The sequence below is a fragment of the Colobus angolensis genome, unplaced genomic scaffold (genome assembly GCF_000951035.1).
Source record: "Colobus angolensis palliatus isolate OR3802 unplaced genomic scaffold, Cang.pa_1.0 Scaffold61, whole genome shotgun sequence".
Taxonomy (NCBI): Eukaryota; Metazoa; Chordata; class Mammalia; order Primates; family Cercopithecidae; genus Colobus; species Colobus angolensis.
This window is the reverse complement of record NW_012119710.1, coordinates 3964187-3983397: the sequence shown is the minus strand read 5'-3', so window position 1 is coordinate 3983397 and position 19211 is coordinate 3964187. Positions and strand designations below refer to the sequence as shown.

At 49.5% G+C, this 19211-nt stretch overlaps 1 protein-coding gene across 1 annotated transcript in view; it reads left to right on the top strand.

Annotated features, from left to right (window-relative positions):
* The window catches only part of LRP4 (low density lipoprotein receptor-related protein 4), a 47569-nt gene that overhangs the window by 13268 nt on the left and 15090 nt on the right, over positions 1-19211 (top strand). Inside the window, exons 14-30 of the mRNA XM_011963558.1 lie at positions 577-794; positions 948-1124; positions 1854-1976; positions 4589-4797; positions 4951-5032; positions 6822-6927; positions 8686-8887; positions 11851-12040; positions 12128-12259; positions 13823-13963; positions 14327-14413; positions 14520-14691; positions 15196-15358; positions 15481-15706; positions 16060-16363; positions 17576-17794; positions 17931-18065. Coding sequence (XP_011818948.1) covers positions 577-794; positions 948-1124; positions 1854-1976; positions 4589-4797; positions 4951-5032; positions 6822-6927; positions 8686-8887; positions 11851-12040; positions 12128-12259; positions 13823-13963; positions 14327-14413; positions 14520-14691; positions 15196-15358; positions 15481-15706; positions 16060-16363; positions 17576-17794; positions 17931-18065 — 2886 coding nt within the window. The remainder of the gene's footprint in view (positions 1-576; positions 795-947; positions 1125-1853; positions 1977-4588; positions 4798-4950; positions 5033-6821; positions 6928-8685; positions 8888-11850; positions 12041-12127; positions 12260-13822; positions 13964-14326; positions 14414-14519; positions 14692-15195; positions 15359-15480; positions 15707-16059; positions 16364-17575; positions 17795-17930; positions 18066-19211) is intronic.

The following is a 19211-nucleotide window of genomic DNA, read 5'->3' as shown; positions in this document are numbered from 1 at the left end:
TAGAGACGGGGCTTCACCGTGTTAGCCAGGATGGTCTCGATCTCCTGACCTCGTGATCCGCCCGTCTCGGCCTCCCAAAGTGCTGGGGTTACAGGCTTGAGCCACCGCGCCCGGCCGTGCCCTGTCTAAAGACATTTAAACTCAAACACTTAAAAAGCATTCTGAGGCCAGGCATGGTGACTCATGCCTGTAATCCTCGCACTTGGGAAGGCCGAAGCAGGAGGATCACTTGAGCTCAGGAGTTTGAGACCAGCCTGGGTAACATAGCAAGACCTCATCTCTACTACTACAAAAATAAAAATAAAAATAATTAGTTAGGTGTAGTGGTACTGGCTGCTCAGAAGGCTGAGGTGGGAGGCCTTCTGAGCCCAGGAGATTGAGGCTGCAGTGAGCTGTGATCGCCTGTCCTCCAGCGTGGGTGACAGAATAAGACCCTGTCTAAAAAAAATGCATTCTGTGGACCAAACATTGGAGTCCCCTGAGTTAAATGGATAAAAGCCCCCTACCTGATTATTCTCCTGGTTACCTACCTGTTTTCTGCTGCCCACTTCCCAATTTACTTTTCTCTCTTCCTAGTACCATTTACTGGACAGACTGGGGCAACACCCCCCGTATTGAGGCCTCCAGCATGGATGGCTCTGGACGCCGCATCATTGCTGATACCCATCTCTTCTGGCCCAATGGCCTCACCATCGACTATGCTGGGCGCCGTATGTACTGGGTGGATGCTAAGCACCATGTCATCGAGAGGGCCAATCTGGATGGGAGTCACCGTAAGGCTGTCATTAGCCAGGGTGAGCCCCTTCCTTCACTCTCCATCTCTTGTCCTCCTGCCCCTGTCCCTGCCCCCCAGGAGCCTTGGCAGAGGCTTTGTGTAGTTGCCAGGCCTGGGCCCAGAGACCATGGCAGACCACGTCCAGACTGAGGTCTTCCTGGACTTTCCCCAGGCCTTCCGCATCCCTTCGCCATTACAGTGTTTGAAGACAGCCTGTACTGGACAGACTGGCACACCAAGAGCATCAATAGCGCTAACAAATTTACAGGGAAGAACCAGGAAATCATTCGCAACAAACTCCACTTCCCTATGGACATCCACACCTTGCACCCGCAGCGCCAACCTGCAGGTAAAAAACTGCCCACCCGGTGAGCCAAAGTAGTCTCATGGTTGAAGTGGCCTCTGGTGCCTCTGAGAACTTTCCTTCCCCTTAGGAGTTGCCATTTCTTCTGATGGGGAAACCCAGCGGGGCACTGACATGGGCTAACTCCTCCCTCTGCTGGACATTCAGGGCAGTACAACAAGATTCACGAAAAGACTCATTAGGCTTCACCGTTCCCATCTAATTCAGGCAGACATTTACAGGCCATCTCTTCTGTGCCGGGTACTCACTGTGCTAGCAGCGGGGGCAGATGTCAAAAATAATAAGACAGCCGGGCGCGGTGGCTCAAGCCTGTAATCCCAGCACTTTGGGAGGCCGAGACGGGCGGATCACGAGGTCAGGAGATCGAGACCATCCTGGCTAACACGGTGAAACCCCGTCTCTACTAAAAATACAAAAACTAGCCGGGCGAGGTGGCGGGCGCCTGTAGTCCCAGCTACTCCGGAGGCTGAGGCAGGAGAATGGCGTAAACCCGGGAGGCGGAGCTTGCAGTGAGCTGAGATCCGGCCACTGCACTCCAGCCCGGGCGACAGAGCGAGACTCCGCCTCAAAATAATAATAATAATAATAATAATAATAATAAGACATAGTTTCTCCCTTCAGGGAACTATCACCCTACCTAAACCCCTATTCCTTAGTCTTGGGGTCACTTTTGCAAACCTTTGCTAATCCTCTTGCCCTGGGCTCTTTGAGCAGGGAAGAACCGCTGTGGGGACAACAATGGAGGCTGCACGCACCTGTGTCTGCCCAGTGGCCAGAACTACACCTGTGCCTGCCCCACTGGCTTCCGCAAGATCAGCAGCCACGCCTGTGCCCAGAGTAAGTGGGTCTGCAACACCAGCCTCTATGGAGGCTGTTGTGAGGATGGGGAGAAGGAACAAGGGATAGGAGGTGGAGGGATTGCCTGTGGTGGGAAAAACCACATTCCTCAGGGAGCCCTGGAGAGGAAGAACTTAAGAGGCTGAGGGATCTTCTATCAAAGCTGAGGACTGAGGACCCAGCTCTAGCTGCTGAAGGCTCAGCAACACTACCCGGTCGAGTGTGAACACCTGCAATCAGGCTCATGTGTCATTTTACCAGGCAGGATACCTTCTCCATAGGCAGCAAGAGGGTTTTATGCTCTTCTAGAAAACAGGGGAATGATTTCCTACCTTTTTACCTTTAGCCTCACCCTGTTGAAGACTTTCTTTCGGCCCTTAAACCAGGAAGCCAAAGTTAGAATCTCTGATGATGTTCTGTGTGAGCAGGTCCTGGATAAATATGTGTCAAACAAGTGGAAGATTGTGGGATTCCCTGGTCTCTCCCTGAACTACTACTTTGGCTTCCTTTGGGCTCCTGCGGGGTTACTGCTTTGAGAGGGTAGCCCTGGAGAGCCCTGCACATGATGACTTTTTCTAAGAATAGTCCAGAGAGGAGCAGTCCGGGCGTATGGCATGACCAGCAGGGGGCCTGGGGGTGATCCCTCACACATCAGCAGCTGTTCTTGTTTACTGCTGCGTTCCCGACTGACCCTCTGAAATCTGGGTAAAATAAAATTCTCCTGGGACCTGGGTCCTTTCTAGAGAGTGTGGTTAGGGAAAACATTCAGAAGTTTCATTCATACACATATTAACTAAGAACCTAATTTCATGCTGTGAGTTTTCCCCTTGCATTCTTTTTTTTTGAGACAGAGTTTTGCTCTGTTGCCCAGGCTGGAGTGCAATGGCACAATCTTGGCTCACTGCAACCTCCCCTTACCAGGTTCAAGCGATTCTCCTGCCTCAGCCTCCCAAGTAGCTGGGATTACAGGCATGCGCCACCACGCCTGGCTAATTTTGTATTTTTAGTAGAGATGGGGTTTCACCATGTTGGTCAGGCTGGTATTGAACTCCTGACCTCGTGATCTGCCCACCTCCCAAAGTGTTAGGATTACAGGCATGAGCCACCGCACCCGGTGTTTTGTATTTTTTTTTTTTTTTGAGACAGGGTCTTGCTCTGTCACCCAGGCTGGAGTGCAGTGGTGCAAACAGTGCTCACTGCAACTTCGACTTCTTGGGCTTAAGCAAGCCTTCTGCCCCAGGCCCCTAAGTAGCTGGTACTACAGGCATACACTATCACACCTGGTGAATTTTGTGGGGTTTTTTGTTTGTTTGTTTGTTTTGTTTGTTTTTGAGACAGAGTCTCACTCTGTCACCCAGGCTGGAATGTGGTGGCATGATCTCCGCTCACTGTAATCTCCACCTCCCGGGTTCAAGCTATTCTTCTGCCTCAGGCTCCCAAGTAGCTGGAATTATAGGCACCTGCCACCATGCCTGGCTAATTTTTGTATTTTTAGTAGAGATAGAGTTTTACTACATTGACCAGGCTGGTCTTGAACTCCTGACCTTGTGATCTGCCCGCCTCAGCCTTCCAAAGTACTGGGATTACAGGCATGAGCCACTGTGCCCAGTGAATTTTGTATTTTTAGTGGAGACGGGGTTCCACTATGTTGCTCAGGCTGGTCTCAAACTCCTGAGCCCAAATGATACCCCCACCTCAGCCCCTCAAAGTGCTGGGATCACAGGCGTGAGCCACTATGCCCGGCCCTTTCCCCTTGAATTCTTTTGTGCCCAGCACTTCCCCTGTGGTCTTAGTGAGATGCAAGAAGTAAAGCCCCCTGTCCCCTGCCGGCTTCCCCTTAAGGATTTCCCAGGGCTAGGAAGAAGACATTTGGCAACGTTAGGCAGGAAGTGCCTTTCTGGATGAAAAGTCTACTGAGAAAGTATTCAGACTGGCCAGAGGAAGGGCAGAGGATGGAAGTAAACTTCGTAGAGGAGTGGCCAGAGCTCTTTCTCCGGAGTCAGACCTGAGTCCTAGCTCTGGTGCTTTGTAGCCATGGGATCTTGGGCACGTTTCTTAATCTCTGTTAGCCTCAGGGTTGCTCATTTAGAAAGTGGGAATGAGAATAACACACAATAGAAGCTTGGTGTGAGACCAAAAAAGCCCCAAGCACAGTGCCTGGCAAGGAAAGTGCTCAGCTTAAGCTACTGGCTTAAAGTTGTGAAGAGGAGAGCAAGAGGAAGGGATCCAGGTGATGGAGTGGAGGGACAGGAGCCATGACACAGTCATGAACATCAGAGAAGCAGGGGTCAGGGGTTGGCCGTGGGCAAGCCAGGGCACCAGAAGAGGTGGAGAAAAGTAAGAAGACAGAAAAGTTGAGATGAAGCCGACAGATGCTTAAACAGCATGCACTTCTGGGACCATGGTAGAGTCTGTCTCCATTTGATTTAGAAGTCTGATTCTGCCAGCATGGCAGCGCTTAAAGAGAGCCTGAGGTATAAAGCATAGGGGGCAAAGGGCACCAGATCCCAGGAAGTGTGATTGAACCAGATGTCACGCAGGTGAGCGTCTGTGTCTGTCACTGTTCTTGGATTTAGAGCATTAAAAGAAGACCCCTTTCGGCCTTTGATCAGGTCTTGACAAGTTCCTGCTTTTTGCCCGAAGGATGGACATCCGTCGAATCAGCTTTGACACAGAGGACCTGTCTGATGATGTCATCCCACTGGCTGACGTACGCAGTGCTGTGGCCCTTGACTGGGACTCCCGGGATGACCACGTGTACTGGACAGATGTCAGCACTGATACCATCAGCAGGGCCAAGTGGGATGGAACAGGACAGGAGGTAGGGCCCAGCGTGGGGAGATTGAGGGGTGGAATCTGCCATCTCCAGGGTAAGGGCTTCCCATACCTTTGCCAACCTTGAGAATTGGTGGAGTTTGGGCTCCAGTACTAGAGTGGAAGTACAGTTGGTGATACAGCTTTACTTCCTGCCCAGGTGGTAGTGGATACTAGTTTGGAGAGCCCAGCTGGCCTGGCCATTGATTGGGTCACCAACAAACTGTACTGGACAGATGCAGGTATGTATAGGGGAGCCATGGCCTGCCTGGCTCCCTGGGATTCCTCTTGTTTAAAACCCTGGCCTCAGATAGAAGGGGCCCAGTGCCCCTCCTGGGCCACTTCCGTCTTCACCTGAAGTCCTTGGTAGGTCAGAAGCAGGAGGTCTGCTGCAGAGCTGAAGTGAGAAGCTCCCACGTGAGAAGCTCACATTGTGGCAGCTGCTTCTGCTGTGTAGTTGATGCTGGGGAGTGTTTTAAGGCATCTCAGGTCGTGAACCTATGCCTTGTGGTTTTCTTTCCGTAACTTTCTGGGTAAATCAGGCTTTGTTTTTTTTTTGAGGTGGAGTCTTACTCTGTCGCCAGGCTGTAGTGCAGTGGCGTGATCTGGTCTCACTGCAACCTCCCCCTCCTGTGTTCAAGCTATTCCTCTGCCTCAGCTTCCCGAGTAGCTTGGACTACAGGCATGCACCACCATGCCCAGCTAAGTTTTTGTATTTTAGTAGAGACGGGGTTTCACCATGTTGGCCAGGATGGTCTTGATCTCCTGACCTCGTGATCCACCCATCTTAGCCTCTCCAAGTGCTGGGATTACAGGTGTGAGCCACTGCGCCCGGCCAAATCAGGCATTTTTAATTAGCCAGTTGGGTTTGGGAGGCAAGGGGACACCCTGAACAAGTGCTACTCAGCGTGTGGTTGCTGGACCACAGAGGCTGACGACAACCTTGCCTCCTCTGCGTGGCAGCATCAGCATCATCTGGTAAGTTGTTGGACATGCAGATTCTTGGGCCCCACCCTAGACTTACTGAATTAGGGCTGGGCATGGTGGCTCACACCTGTAATCCTAGCGCTTTGGGGGACCAAGGCAAGATCACTTGAGCTTAGGAGTTCAAGATCAGCCTGGGCAATATAGCAAGACCCCTCAGACCCCTCCCCCCAATTTTTTTCTTTTAATTAGCTGGGTGTAATGGTACATGCCTGTAGTCCCAGCTACTTGGGAAGCTGAAGTGGGAGGATTGCTTGAACCCCGGAGTTTAAGGCTGCAGTGAGCCATGATCGCACCGCTGCATGCCAGCCTAGGCAACAGAGCAAGACCCTGTCTTCAAAAAAAAAAGACAAGACTTACTGAATCAGAATCGTAGGGAGTTAGTGAGCATGAAATGGACTAGAATTTTTTTTTTTTTTTAGACGGAGTCTCGCTGTGCTGCCCATGCTGGAGTGTAGTGGCACAGTCTCAGCTCTGTGCAACCTCTGCCTCCCCGGGTTCAAACAATTCTTCTGCCTCAGCTTCCCAAGTAGCTGGGATTACAGGCATGCACCACCCACGCCCAGCTAATTTTTGTATTTTTAGTAGAGACGGGGTTTTACCATGTTGTTCAGGCTGGTCTCGAACTCCTGACCTCATGATCCACCACCTTGGCCTCTCAAAGTGCTGGGATTACAGGCGTGAGCCACCACACCCGGCCAAATATTTTTATTTTTTAAAAAAATCTTTGGGTGTTAGGTTTAGGAATCTGTGTTTCAACAAGCTCTCCTGATTCTTAACGCACACTAAGGTTTGAGAATCATTGCCTTAAATTATGGTTGCCTATGTTTGGGAAGTCTTGCTCTTTCAAGAAATCCAACTGACCACATTCTTGAATTTCTTCTTACAGTTCAAGTCACTAAATTTCCATTGTGCATCTGTCACAAAATATCTTTTGAGTACCTACTCTGTGCTCCGCTGGCACATACCAGGCTCTTGTGTTGGCCATGGAAGGTAAGAGCGTGAATGAACAAGACTACAATTAATCTTTGTATCCCTTCTTGGTAGGTACAGACCGGATTGAAGTAGCCAACACAGATGGCAGCATGAGAACAGTACTCATCTGGGAGAACCTTGATCGTCCTCGGGACATTGTGGTGGAACCCATGGGCGGGTGAGTGGCTGCCCCTTGGGAATGACCTCCACCCACCCCTCCCAAGATCTGAGTTCCAGAGAGAAGTCAAAAGATTAGGAAGAGTGGCCAAATCTGATGGATATACAAGGAAGCAAGAGCAGCTACAGAAACCAGAGGCTGGTGACAACTTTGTACTCTCTGTGGACAAGGAAACTTTTCAATTCTTCCTTTCCTTATCTCGTTTTTATTGTTGGTTAGCTTACAAAAGTAACTTATTGTTAAAAAAATTTTAATCTGTAGAAAGTAAAAATTCTCTGTGATCTCACTCTCCAGCAGTAAGTTAACAATTTAGGGTATTTTTTTTCCAGGTTTTCTACTAAATGTATGTAAACATTTGTTGTTGGTGGTGATGGTTTTGGTTTTACAAAAATAGCATATTTTTGTGACTTTTTTTCTGCTTGCCTATATATCTTGTGTATCTTTCCAGTTGAGTGTATAGATCTACCTTGTCTTTGTTGTTGCTGTTTGTTTTGAGAAAGGGTCTTGGCTGGGCGCGGTGGCTCAAGCCTGTAATCCCAGCACTTTGGGAGGCCGAGACGGGCGGATCACGAGGTCAGGAGATCGAGACCATCCTGGCTAACACGGTGAAACCCCGTCTCTACTAAAAAATACAAAAAAATAGCCGGGCGACGTGGCGGACGCCTGTAGTCCCAGCTACTCGGGAGGCTGAGGCAGGAGAATGACATAAACCCGGGAGACGGAGCTTGCAGTGAGCTGAGATCCGGCCACTGCACTCCAGCCTGGGCTGCAGAGCAAGACTCTGTCTCAAAAAGAAAAAAAAAAGAGAAAGGGTCTTGCTCTGTGGCCCAGGCTGGAGTGCAGTGGTGCAAATCACGGCTCACTATAGCCTCAACCTCCTGGGCTCAAGCAATCCTCCTACCTCAGCCTCCCAAGTAGCTGGCACTACAAGCACAGACTACAATGCCTAGCTAACCAGGTTTTTTTGTTTTTTGTTTTTGTAGAGATGGGGTCTTGCTTTGTTGTCTAGGCTGGTGTCAAATTTCTGGGCTAAAGCAATCCTGTCTCAGTCTCCCAAAGTGCTGGGATTACAGGTGTGAGCCACTGCACCTGGCCTATGTTGTTCTTACTGGTTATATAGAGTTCTGTTAAATTATTTAACCCATCCAGTGATAAACATTTCTTTCTTTTTTTTTTTTTTTTGAGACAGAGTCTCACTCGTTGCCCAGGCTGGAGTGCAGTGGCACAATCATGGCTTACTGCAGCCTTACCCTCCTGGTTTCAAATGATCCTCCTATCTCAGCCTCTCAAGTAACTGGGACCACAGATGTGCACCACCATATCTGGCACTTTTTTTTTTTTTTTTGGTAGAGATGGGATCCTAGTATGTTGCCCAGGCTGGTCTCAAACTTCTGGGCTCAAGCAATACTCTCAACTCAGCCTCCCAAAGTGCTGAGATTATAGGCATGAACCATGGCGCCTGGCCAAGGAAACATTTCTTATTCATTTTCACCCCTCCTCTTTCTTTATTCCCATGTACACTTTATTTGCTGAGTTCTGCTTAAGCTGTGGCCTCTGCTTTTATTAAGACCCTGTAGCTTTTGATAATGATAGAAGACAAGGCATTCAGAGATAGCGCTGAGCCCAGGGCTGGGCTGGACACTGAAGCAGGAGGCTGAGGTAGCTACTTCAGGCAGAAACCCTGAAATCCTAGGTACTCTGAGTCCCTGCTGGATATTAACTAGCTTGTAAGACCTCCCTTGCCTTGCCTTTGCCCAGGTACATGTATTGGACTGACTGGGGTGCGAGCCCCAAGATTGAACGAGCTGGCATGGATGCCTCAGGCCGCCAAGTCATTATCTCTTCGAATCTGACCTGGCCTAATGGGCTAGCTATTGATTACGGTTCCCAGCGGCTATACTGGGCTGACGCCGGTATGAAGACAATTGAATTTGCTGGACTGGATGGCAGTAAGAGGAAGGTAAGGGTGGCACTAAAACATCTTCCCCCGGCCTTGACAGCCTCCAGGATGGTACTTTTTGGCTGACACTGGTACTGATCGGAGCTAAGGGGACCAGCATGGGGCGTGTGCTGTTTCTCTGAGGCTGTGGGTGCTGTTCAGAGCTTGGGGGTGGGGTGGGAAAGGGCTGCTGGTTGATGATGAAAAGACTTGTGTGGATTATGAACTGGGGGTGTAAATGCACAAACTTTCCTGTGAACCAGCACAACTATTGCTTGTTAATTACCAGTTGCTCTGTGGGTCCATGATTGATCTCTTTTTGTTTTTATTTTGGTATAATTTCAAACTTACAGAAAAGTTGCAAGAACAGGTAAAAAGAATACATAAATAAAATTTTGCCACATTTGCTTTATCATTCTGTTTCGGTACACACTATTATTTTTTGGAGCTGTCTAAGATTACAGTACAGACAGCCTGCCCTTGACTCCAAGCTATTCCTGTGCACATTTCCTAAAAGCAAGGATGTTGTCTTACATCACCACAGTACAATGATCAAAATCAGGAAATTTTTTTTTTTTTTTTTAAGACGGAGTCTCACTCTGTCGCCCAGGCTGGAGTGCTGTGGCCGGATCTCAGCTCACTGCAAGCTCCGCCTCCCGGGTTTACACCATTCTCCTGCCTCAGCCTCCCGAGTAGCTGGGACTACAGGTGCCGCCACCTCGCCCGGCTAGTTTTTTGTGTTTTTTAGTAGAGACGGGGTTTCACTGTGTTAGCCAGGATGGTCTCGATCTCCTGACCTCGTGATCCGCCCGTCTCGGCCTCCCAAAGTGCTGGGATTACAGGCTTGAGCCACCGCGCCCGGCCTAAAATCAGGAAATTTAACATTGATCCAATATTACTGTCTTTTTTCTTTTTTTTGGTTTTTGGTTTTTTAGAGGTAGGGTCATGCTCTGCCACCCAAGCTGGAGTGCAGTGGTACGATACTGGGTCACTGCGCCCTCGACCTCCTCGGATCCTGAGTAGCTGAGACTATAGGCATGAGGCATAACGCCTGGCTAGTTTTTTTTTTTTTTTTTTTTTTTTTTTTTTTTTTTTTGAGACGGAGTCTCGCTCTGTCGCCCAGGCTGGAGTGCAGTGGCCGGATCTCAGCTCACTGCAAGCTCCGCCTCCCGGGTTCACGCCATTCTCCTGCCTCAGCCTCCCAAGTAGCTGGGACTACAGGTGCCGCCACCTCGCCCGGCTAGTTTTTTGTATTTTTTAGTAGAGACGGGGTTTCACCGTGTTAGCCAGGATGGTCTCGATCTCCTGACCTCGTGATCCGCCCGTCTCGGCCTCCCAAAGTGCTGGGATTACAGGCTTGAGCCACTGCGCCCGGCCTTTTTTTTTTTTTTTGATGGAGACTTCCTGTATTACCCAGGCTAGTCTCAAACTCCTGGCCTCAAACAATCCTTCTGCCTTAGCCTCTCAAAGTGCAGAGATTACAGGCGTGAGCCACCATGCCCAGCCCAATATTACTGTCTAATCATAGTCCTTGCTCAATTTCACTACCGATTGCCTCAATGATGTCCTTTATAGCTCCCCTCACCCCACTTTTTTTCTTTGTTAATCTAGGATCCAATAAGGATCACCCATTGTGTTTAGTAATTATGTCTCTTTTAATTTTTATTTATTTATTTATTTTTAGACACTCACTCTGTGGCCCAGGCAGGAGTGCAGTGCCACAAAGATGGCCCACTGTAACCTCAACCTCCTGGGCCCAAGGGATCCTCCTGAATAGCTAGGACCACAGGCACCTACTACTGCAACTGAGCTACTCAGGAGCCTACGGGTTTGAGGCCACTCGGCTGATTTTTTTATTTTTTGTAGAGATGGGGGTCTCACTTTGTTGTCTAGGCTAGTCTTGAACTCCTAGCCTCAAGCAATTTTCCTGCCTTGACCTCCCAAAGTGTGGGTTTATAGGCATAAGCCACCACACATAGCTTACTTTTTTTTTCTTTTGAGACTGCAGTCTTGGTGTGTTGCCCATGCTGACCTGGGCTCAGGGGATCCTCCCATCTGAGGCTCCTGAGTAGCTGGAGCTGTGCACCACTGGGCCCAGCTAATCTAGTCTCTTTACTCTCTGATCTGGAACATTTCCTCAGCTTTTCTGTGGCTTTCTTGACATTTGCATTTTTTGTTTGTTTGTTTTGTTTTGAGACAGAGTCTTGCTCTGTCGCCCAGACTGGAGTGCAATGGCACAATCTCGGCTCACTGCAACCTCTGCCTCCTGGGTTCAAGCAGTACTCCTGCCTCAGCCTCCCGAGTAGCTGGGATTACAGGCGCCCACCACTACGCCCAGCTACTGTTTGTATTTTTAGTAAAGACAGGGTTTCGCCATGTTGGCCAGGCTAGTCTCAAACTCCTGACCTCAGGTGATCCGCCCACCTTGGCCTCCCAAAGTGGACATTTGCATTTTTTAAAGAGTAAAGTCCAGTTATTTTTTTATAATGTCTCTCAACTTGGATTTATCTAATGTTTCCTTGTGACTGGATTCATAGTGTGCATTTGCAGCAGGAACACTACCCTAAGTGAAGTCATGTCCTTGAGTTCTCAGTGTGTCTCATCAGTAGACACAGGTGTTGGCCTGTTCCATTATTGTGATACTTACTGCCATTGTATGGTTAAGGTAGTGTCCACTGTAAAGTTGCTATTTTTTTCTTTTGTACTTAATAAGTAATTTGTACAGAGATACTTTGAGATGATGTGAGTAATAGATGACTTCCAACATATTCCAATGAAACCATCACATGACCCTTAGAGCCAGGCACGATCAAGTCACAGATTGATAGAGCAAGACTCAGAGAGATTTTATAAGTAGCTCTTACTAGAGGTCACACAGTAGGTGTTAGTGGGAGAGCCACTTTCTGAGTCCACAGTGAGCTCTTTACCACTGCTCTGTGCTGTCAGACTTTGTTGAAGATGACACAGTGTTGGGGCCTTGGCAGGTGCTGATCGGAAGCCAACTCCCCCACCCATTTGGGCTGACCCTCTATGGAGAGCGCATCTATTGGACTGACTGGCAGACCAAGAGTATACAAAGCGCTGACCGGCTGACAGGGCTGGACCGGGAGACTCTGCAGGAGAACCTGGAGAACTTGATGGACATCCATGTCTTCCACCGCCGCCGGCCCCCAGGTGAGCAGCCCTTGGCTCGCGTTGGCTTCTCCTTGGCCCTCCTATGCCCTAACCCTCCCCATTGAATGTCCCCTCCTCTCTACTCAGTGTCTACACCATGTGCTATGGAGAATGGCGGCTGTAGCCACCTGTGTCTTAGGTCCCCAAATCCGAGCGGCTTCAGCTGTACCTGCCCCACAGGCATCAACCTGCTGCCTGATGGCAAGACTTGCTCACCAGGTGAGTGAAAGCATCACAGATCTAGATGCAGCCTCTCTGGGAGGGGGCAATGACTCTCTTCCTTCCTTGCAGATGGGCTCCAATGTGGTCTGAGAAACCATGAGTTCTGCTGCTTCTAGAGGCCCAGGGGAGAGACTCGCGGCTAGAAAAGGGGAGGGGCCTGGGGAGAGGCCCTTGGAAGCAGATAGAAAGGACTGGAGGCAGGGTCCACCTAGTTCTTATGATGTCTTCATGCATATTAGATAAAGTTGCTCCTTTCTCACGACACTTTCCTCTCATCTCTTAGTACATTGTCATAATATACTGATTTGGTTGGAATAAGATACTTCTGGCTGGGCACGGTGGCTCACACCTGTAATCCCAGCACTTTGGGAGGCCAAGGCAGACAACTCACTAGAGGTCAGGAGTTCAAGACCAACCTGGCCAACATGGTGAAACCTCATCTCTACTAAAAATACAAAAATTAGCCAGGCATGATGGCACGTGCCTGTAATCCCAGCTACTTGGGAGGCTGAGACAGGAGAATCGCTTGAACCCAGGAGGCAGAGGTTGCAGTGGGCAGAGATCACGCCACTACACTCCAGCCTGAGCAACAGGGTGAGACTCTGTCTCCAAAAAAAAAAAAAAAAAGACACTTCTAACTGCCTAAAATTGGTATAATAAAAACAGAAATGTATGATATCTACAATGTCATGGTACCCTCCCCCTTAGATGTGCCACTTTTGTGAGTACACAACCTATGTGACAACCTTATTGGAGGGTCCCAGAAGCAGTACCTGGCTACCCAGATTTTGGAAGTCAAGGTTTTTCCCTAGGACATGCTGCAGGGCAGGCTGCATTTGAACTCTAACCTCCCTGGGAATTTGAGTGAGAAAGCAGCTGTGAACTGTGCCTCCCAGGTTGTGAGTAGAGCCCACTGGGGTCCCTTTATTCCCTTTCTTTTTTTCTCTTTCTTAATCTTCATGGTAAAGGGTCCATCAAAGAGAGCCACTTTCATAATGTTAATAAAGAGGCATTATTTATGAATATGTGTGAGACCTAATGGTAAGTGCTTTGTGTACATGATCTTTTAACCCTTACAGCCACCCTATTATTGTCCCCATTTTATAGATAAGAAAACTGAGGCTTAATAATTTAGGCTGAGAGTGGTGCCTCACGCCTGTAATCCCAGCACTTTGGGAGGCTGAGGTGGGCAGATGCTTGAGCCCAGGAGTTTGAGACCAGTCTCGGCAATATGATGAAACCCCATCTCTACAAAAAATACAAAAATTCACTGGGCATGGTGGCATGTGCCTATAGTCCCAGCTATTCAGGGGGCTGAGGTGGGAGGATCGCTTGAGCTCAGGAGGTCAAGGCTGCAGTAAGCCATGATCATGCCACTGTACTCCAGCCTGGGCGACAGAGCAAGACCCTGTCTCAAAAAATAATAATAATTTAAATATCTTGCCTAGAATAACATAGCTAGAAACTAGCAGGGACAGGGCATGAATTTCAGTTTGCCTGATTCCAAATCCACTTAATGGCTGTGCTCAAGTGATCTCTTCCCTCCTCTCCACCTGGCAGGCATGAACAGTTTCCTCATCTTCGCCAGGAGGATAGACATTCGCATGGTCTCCCTGGACATCCCTTATTTTGCTGATGTGGTGGTACCAATCAACATTACCATGAAGAACACCATTGCCATTGGAGTAGACCCCCAGGAAGGTCTGTGTGGCCCTCCCTTCCCACCTGGCCTTCTGTCCCTGCCCTTCAGCAATTACTGTCTTTCCTCTCCCACCACCTTTGTCTCCTGCCAAGAGCCGGGGGTTTCCCATACCCTCTGGCATAGCCCCTGTCCCTGTCTCTCTAGCACTTTCTCTTTGGTTGTGAGAGCACGGTTTGGGGCCCTCTTCTCTCCATCTCTGCCAAGAGCTATCCTGCTATGATATTTCTGCATTTTCCTTGATTTCCTCTGCTAGAGGCTCCAGGGCTCTCTGACATGCTCTGGTGTTTCAGGACACGAATCAGCTCTGTGTGTCCCATTGTAGGGGGTGAGGGTCTTGGTTGAGCCAAGCTTTCCCTCTCCAGGAAAAGTGTACTGGTCTGACAGCACACTGCATAGGATCAGCCGTGCCAATCTGGATGGCTCACAGCACGAGGACATCATCACCACAGGTGGGACTTCCTCCCAGCCCAGGGACCACCTGTCTGGCGATGGGGCTGGGGAAATAGCCCATCTGTTTTAAAATAGGAGCCAGTGTGCTCTTTTGACTTCCCACAGGGCTACAGACCACAGATGGGCTCGCGGTGGATGCCATTGGCCGGAAAGTGTACTGGACAGACACGGGAACAAACCGGATTGAAGTGGGCAACCTGGACGGGTCCATGCGGAAAGTGTTGGTGTGGCAGAACCTTGACAGTCCCCGGGCAATCGTACTGTACCATGAGATGGGGTGAGAGCTGGCTGTATCACACTGGGTAGTGCAGGGGGCCAGCTCACCTGGGGTTATGATGGGGTGAAGGTGGGTAGCAGAGAGCAAGCTTGCATCACAGGAACAAGGTGACCTCCTTGGGGCTCTTCCACTCTCTTGTGACTTCTCGCAGGGTGATAGTACAGTGTAGAAGTTAAAAGCATGAGCCTTGGAATCAGAATCCCAGGATGGAAATGTTTTCATCATGTATTAGCTATATCACTTGGGTCCAGTATTTAACCTCTCTGATTCTCAGCTTCCTTACCTATCTATTAAATGGAGGTGGTAGTGAAAATACATACCTTGTCGCCCTTATGAAGAATGAGATAATGCACATGAAGTATTTTGCAAAGCATTTTGTCAAACACAAATTTTGCCTGACATACTATAAGTACTCAAGTGTATCTGACATACTGTTAAGTACTCATGGTAGGTGGTAGCTACTGGAATAACGAGCTAACATAGCTGATATTCTTCCTCACTCAGGTTTATGTACTGGACAGACTGGGGGGAGAATGCCAAGTTAGAGCGGTCCGGAATGGATGGCTCAGACCGCACAGTGCTCATCAGCAACAACCTAGGATGGCCCAATGGACTGACTGTGGACAAGGCCGGCTCCCAGCTGCTGTGGGCCGATGCCCACACCGAGGTGAGAGCTGTGCCCTTGCTGCCTCCCAGGAGCCTGGGAAGATGGGAAAGGCCTGCCTCAGATCTCCACGGAGAGTTCTCTATCTGCTGATCACCACCCCCCACCCTCTCCTTCCTCTGCAGCGAATTGAGGCTGCTGACCTGAATGGTGCCAATCGGCATACGTTGGTGTCACCGGTGCAGCACCCATATGGCCTCACCCTCCTCGACTCCTATATATACTGGACTGACTGGCAGACCCGGAGCATCCACCGTGCCGACAAGGGTACCGGCAGCAATGTTATCCTCGTGAGGTCCAACCTGCCAGGCCTCATGGACATCCAGGCTGTGGACCGGGCACAGCCACTAGGTGAGAGTCAGAGGGCTGGGGCTGTGAGTCAGAGCCTCTGGCTTTCTGGGGCCATCTCAACATCAGAGATATATCCAGAGCACAGAGCTCCTTTACAGCCAGAAAGACAGTGACCTGTTTAAGCTCCCTTTCAGGATTGGGCTGTGTTCTCTCTGGGTATGGCTGGTACTGCAGCTGTCACCTTCAGAGGACTCCTGGAGATCCTCCTGCAGACCCTCCTTCTGCCTCACCCCGCCAGGCACTGAATCCTGTCACTTAGAACAGCAAAGAGTCAGCCACAAGCAACTGGGACCTTTGTAAGATTCAGATGATGTTCCAGGCTAGGCGTGAACACTTGTGCTTCTCATCACCAGGTTTTAACAAGTGTGGCTTGAGAAATGGTGGCTGCTCCCACCTCTGCTTGCCTCGGCCTTCTGGCTTCTCCTGTACCTGCCCCACTGGCATCCAGCTGAAGGGAGATGGGAAGACCTGTGATCCCTCTCCTGAGACCTACCTGCTCTTCTCCAGCCGTGGCTCCATCCGGCGTATCTCACTGGACACCAGTGACCACACCGATGTGCACGTCCCTGTTCCTGAGCTCAACAATGTCATCTCCCTGGACTATGACAGCGTGGATGGAAAGGTCTATTACACAGATGTGTTCCTGGATGTTATCAGGTATGAGCAACACTGAAACCTCCAGAGGACACAGATTTGCTCCTGATCGCCCATGGGTGAGGTTATGTTCTGACCGCTAAATGGATGAGTGATTCGGCACTTTGGATAGCGAGTTCTAATCCTGACTTGTTCACTTTGTAGTGTTGTCACTTAGAGCAGAGTTTCAAACTTTTGTTTGTTTAGAGATTACATGGAAGCCTAGTATGTAAAACAAACAACAACAATAAAAAACTGGAAAAGTCAGGGTGGGGACCTGGAGCCTTTCACATCTATCATTGTGCCCTGAGGGAGCTCCAGGAATCCCCGAGGGCTTACTGATGAGTAGGCCGTATTACCAGTATCTGTATTGCAGTAAAGGAGCCCCAGCCAAATGCCAAGGCGTACGGTGGTTTACAAAGCTGTTGTTTTTTATTTTGTTGTTGTTTTATTTTTATTCTTTAAATTTGTGGCCCTAACAAAGCTTAGGAATATGATGCCCTGCTACCAGTAAGAGTGGTTTCCCATGGCAGAGATTCTCACAGGGAGGAACAGGGAACATTCCTCTTTGCTCTCCCCAAGGGATGTATTAGAATCTCAAGCTGGGGACAGGTAGGCATATGCAATTTCAGGAAGTCCCCTAGGTGACAGTGACATGCTCCCCATTCTGAGGTAGAGTTCCCTCCTGCCCGTAGGGCCTCTGCAAAAGTGCACAGGTAGGGTCGGGCATGGTGGCTCACACCTGTAATCCCAGCACTTTGGGAGGCCAAGGCGGGAAGATTGCTTGAGCCCAGGAGTTCAAGACCAGCCTAGGCAACATAATGAAACCTCATATCTACTTGTATTTAAAATTGTTTTTAACTTTTAAAAAATGCACAGTTAGGTTTTGACAAATCTGTATTTCTTATAATCACCACCTAGCAATCCTTGTCTCTTCCCAAAGATATGTGGGGAATGATAAACCTGTCTTCTAGCAAGACATCCCCTGGCAACCGCCACTATTTCCAGTTAGCAGGAAATACTCTATCTTCCTAAGAACTGGTTCATTCATTCTGCAATTACTTTATCGAGCATTTATCATGCTGGGTGCTGAGGAATGTACTCACAGACACTTGGTCTCTGTCCCTGTGGAGCTTACAGTTCAGTGGGGGTCCAGTTATGGGAACATGGGTTAAAGGAGTTCTACTCTATTCTGGGGCAGTCTGGTTGCTCATCCAACACTGGGCTCTCCCCAAGGCGAGCAGACCTGAATGGCAGCAACATGGAGACAGTGATCGGGCGTGGGCTGAAGACCACTGACGGGCTGGCAGTGGACTGGGTGGCCAGGAACCTGTACTGGACAGACACAGGTCGAAATACCATTGAGGCATCCAGGCTGGATGGTTCCTGCCGCAAAGTGCTGATCAACAATAGCCTGGATGAGCCCCGGGCCATTGCTGTTTTCCCCAGGAAGGGGTAAGTTTATGGCCAGCAGAAAAGAGATCCAGGGAAGAAGGGCTGGGTGGAAAAGATGGTGTTACCTTCTGTGTTCTCTCAACCCCTGGGTGCCATCTTCCCTTGCCTTGATGATGATGGCACTGTTGTGTCTCAGGTACCTCTTCTGGACAGACTGGGGCCACATTGCCAAGATTGAACGGGCGAACCTGGATGGTTCTGAGCGGAAGGTCCTCATCAACACAGACCTGGGCTGGCCCAATGGCCTCACCCTGGACTATGATACCCGCAGGTGGGAGTCCTGCACCAAACAGCCTCCTGGAGATCGGGTGGGCAGAAGAGAGAATGGTTGAGATTAAAATGGAAAAATGAAAAGATAGAAAGCTTCTTGGTATGTGGGGAAGAGGAACCATTGAGAAGGATGAGGGAATGTATTCTTAGAGCAGCGATTGCTAAATCCAGCCCTCAACCCTTAGGTGGGTTTTGTTTGGCTGGTTTACATGTTCCTAATTTGAGTGCCTTTGGCAGAGCATGTCTTCTGGCTGGACCACAGGTCTCACACCCCTACTCATTTAAGGGCTGATTCTTGTATTTGTTATAATATAACAAATCCTGATCCCTTCAGGCTCTGGAACTTTGTTGTTGTTGAGACAGCATCTTGCTCTGTTGCCCAGGCTGGAGTGCAGTGGCGCAGTCAGAGCTCTCTGCAGCCTGAACCTCCCTGGCTCAAGCCATCCTCTCACCTCAGCCTCTCAAGTAGCAGGGACTATAGGCACACACCACCATGCCCAGCTAATTTCTAAATTTTTTGTAGAGACAGCGTCTCGCTATGTTGCCCAGACTGGTTTTGAACTCCTGGACTCAAGCAATCCTACTGCCTTGGCTTCCCAAAGTGCTGGGATTTCAGGCGTGAGCCACCACGCCTGACCCAGGCTCCAGAATGTACAACTACTTGTCTAGATAAGAAATGCTGAGGACGGGGGAAGGGGCTCTGAAGAAGTCTATGCCCCCTTCTGACCCAAAAGAAGGGGAAGGGAATCCAAGACTTCTGGAACGGTGGTAGAATGCCTTCTTCTTTTAACCTCAGTGAGGTCCATGTAGACTGAGCTCACTTCTTTTTTTTTTGAGACAGTCTCACTCTTTTGCCCAGACTGGAGTGCAGTCGCATGATCTCAGCTCATTGCAACCTCCGTCTCCTGGGTTCAAGCGATTCTCGTGCCGCAGCCTCCCAAGTAGCTAGGACTACAGGCACGTGCCACCATGCCTAGCTAATTTTTGTATTTTTAGCAGAGATGGGGTTTCACCATGTTGGCCAGGCTGGTGTCAAACTCCTGACCTCAAGTGATCCCCCGCCTCAGCCTCCCAAAGTGCTGGGATTACAAGTGTGAGCCACCATGCCCGGCCAACTGAGCTCTCTTAAAGACCATTTGTAAGACTT